General features: G+C 35.2%; 1 protein-coding gene across 1 annotated transcript; it reads right to left on the reverse strand.

The window, feature by feature from the left end:
- Positions 1–23: 23 nt before the first annotated feature.
- LOC108356319 (carbonic anhydrase 7-like) lies at positions 24–624 on the reverse strand (the record flags this gene model as incomplete). The annotated part of the gene is made up of 3 exons (XM_017607435.1): positions 286–624; positions 137–232; positions 24–68 (listed from the first exon to the last, which is right to left on the reverse strand). Coding segments are annotated over exons 1-3 (480 nt in total), but the record flags the coding sequence as incomplete, so codon positions are not given.
- Between the last annotated feature and the right edge of the window lie 307 nt (positions 625–931).

Genomic DNA, 931 nt, shown 5'->3' on the forward strand with positions numbered 1-931 from the left:
CCACTGGAAGCTACTTCGTTTACCATTTCAACAATGTTGTCCAGTTCTTCGACATTTTTTTCGTCAATCTTAAATTGAAAGCATAAAATTATATGAGACACAACAAATACCAAGCATTTTACTTAAAAACAATTACCATGTAAAAAACTGCCACAACAGCTACGCCATTGTGAGCGTTTAGTGCATCATTGAAAGTTGGATATTTGTCTCGGTTATAATGCACCAAATGAATCTGCAAAACAAAGTTAATGTGTTTATAGACAAATTGTTTATTTTTCAACTTACCTCTAGTTCAAACGGCTTTCCGTTGATTCGATGCTCAGAACCAGCATTATCGGCTTGTCCCCAGTGAAAGTGCAATTGTGAAAGAGTTAACGTGTCTCCATATAAAGCAGTTCCAGTTATTTGGGGCGCCTCTGATGGTTCCCCAACGTAACTAAATTGAATTGCATGGCCTGTGTTAGACACATCAAACTGACTGATCAACTGGTTGTAGCCTAGAAAGTCAATTCGCAGACTGGCATTTGATACGAGAACATTTGAAGTGATATCAATAGGAGACTGATTTGTTAAACCACATTCAGGATAGCCAGTTTGCCAAATGTTTTCATCTGTTTTTAACATTGATTGTTTATTATTGCATTGAAAATGTTTTAAAAATACTGACTTTCATATGTCCAGTCATTTTGCACAGCTCCAGGTAAATGAGCGGATTTTGAAAATTCTAAAATTTATTAAAACAAAAATTAAAACATTTTAAACAAAGAGTGACAACAAACTCGCCCCAAAACTTTCTTATACTCTAAGATTATTGAGTCGCACATCATCGGAAAGCTAAAATTGTCCTGATTACTAATATGTAAAAATCTGAATGGAGCCCAAAACGGTTCCAGAGAAAATCGGGTCCCAAGTTTATCAAAATATGCAGTTT

This window comes from Rhagoletis zephyria, unplaced genomic scaffold (genome assembly GCF_001687245.7).
Source record: "Rhagoletis zephyria isolate East Lansing unplaced genomic scaffold, Rhagoletis_zephyria_1.1 Rzeph_scaffold_57104, whole genome shotgun sequence".
Lineage (NCBI taxonomy): Eukaryota > Metazoa > Arthropoda > Insecta > Diptera > Tephritidae > Rhagoletis > Rhagoletis zephyria.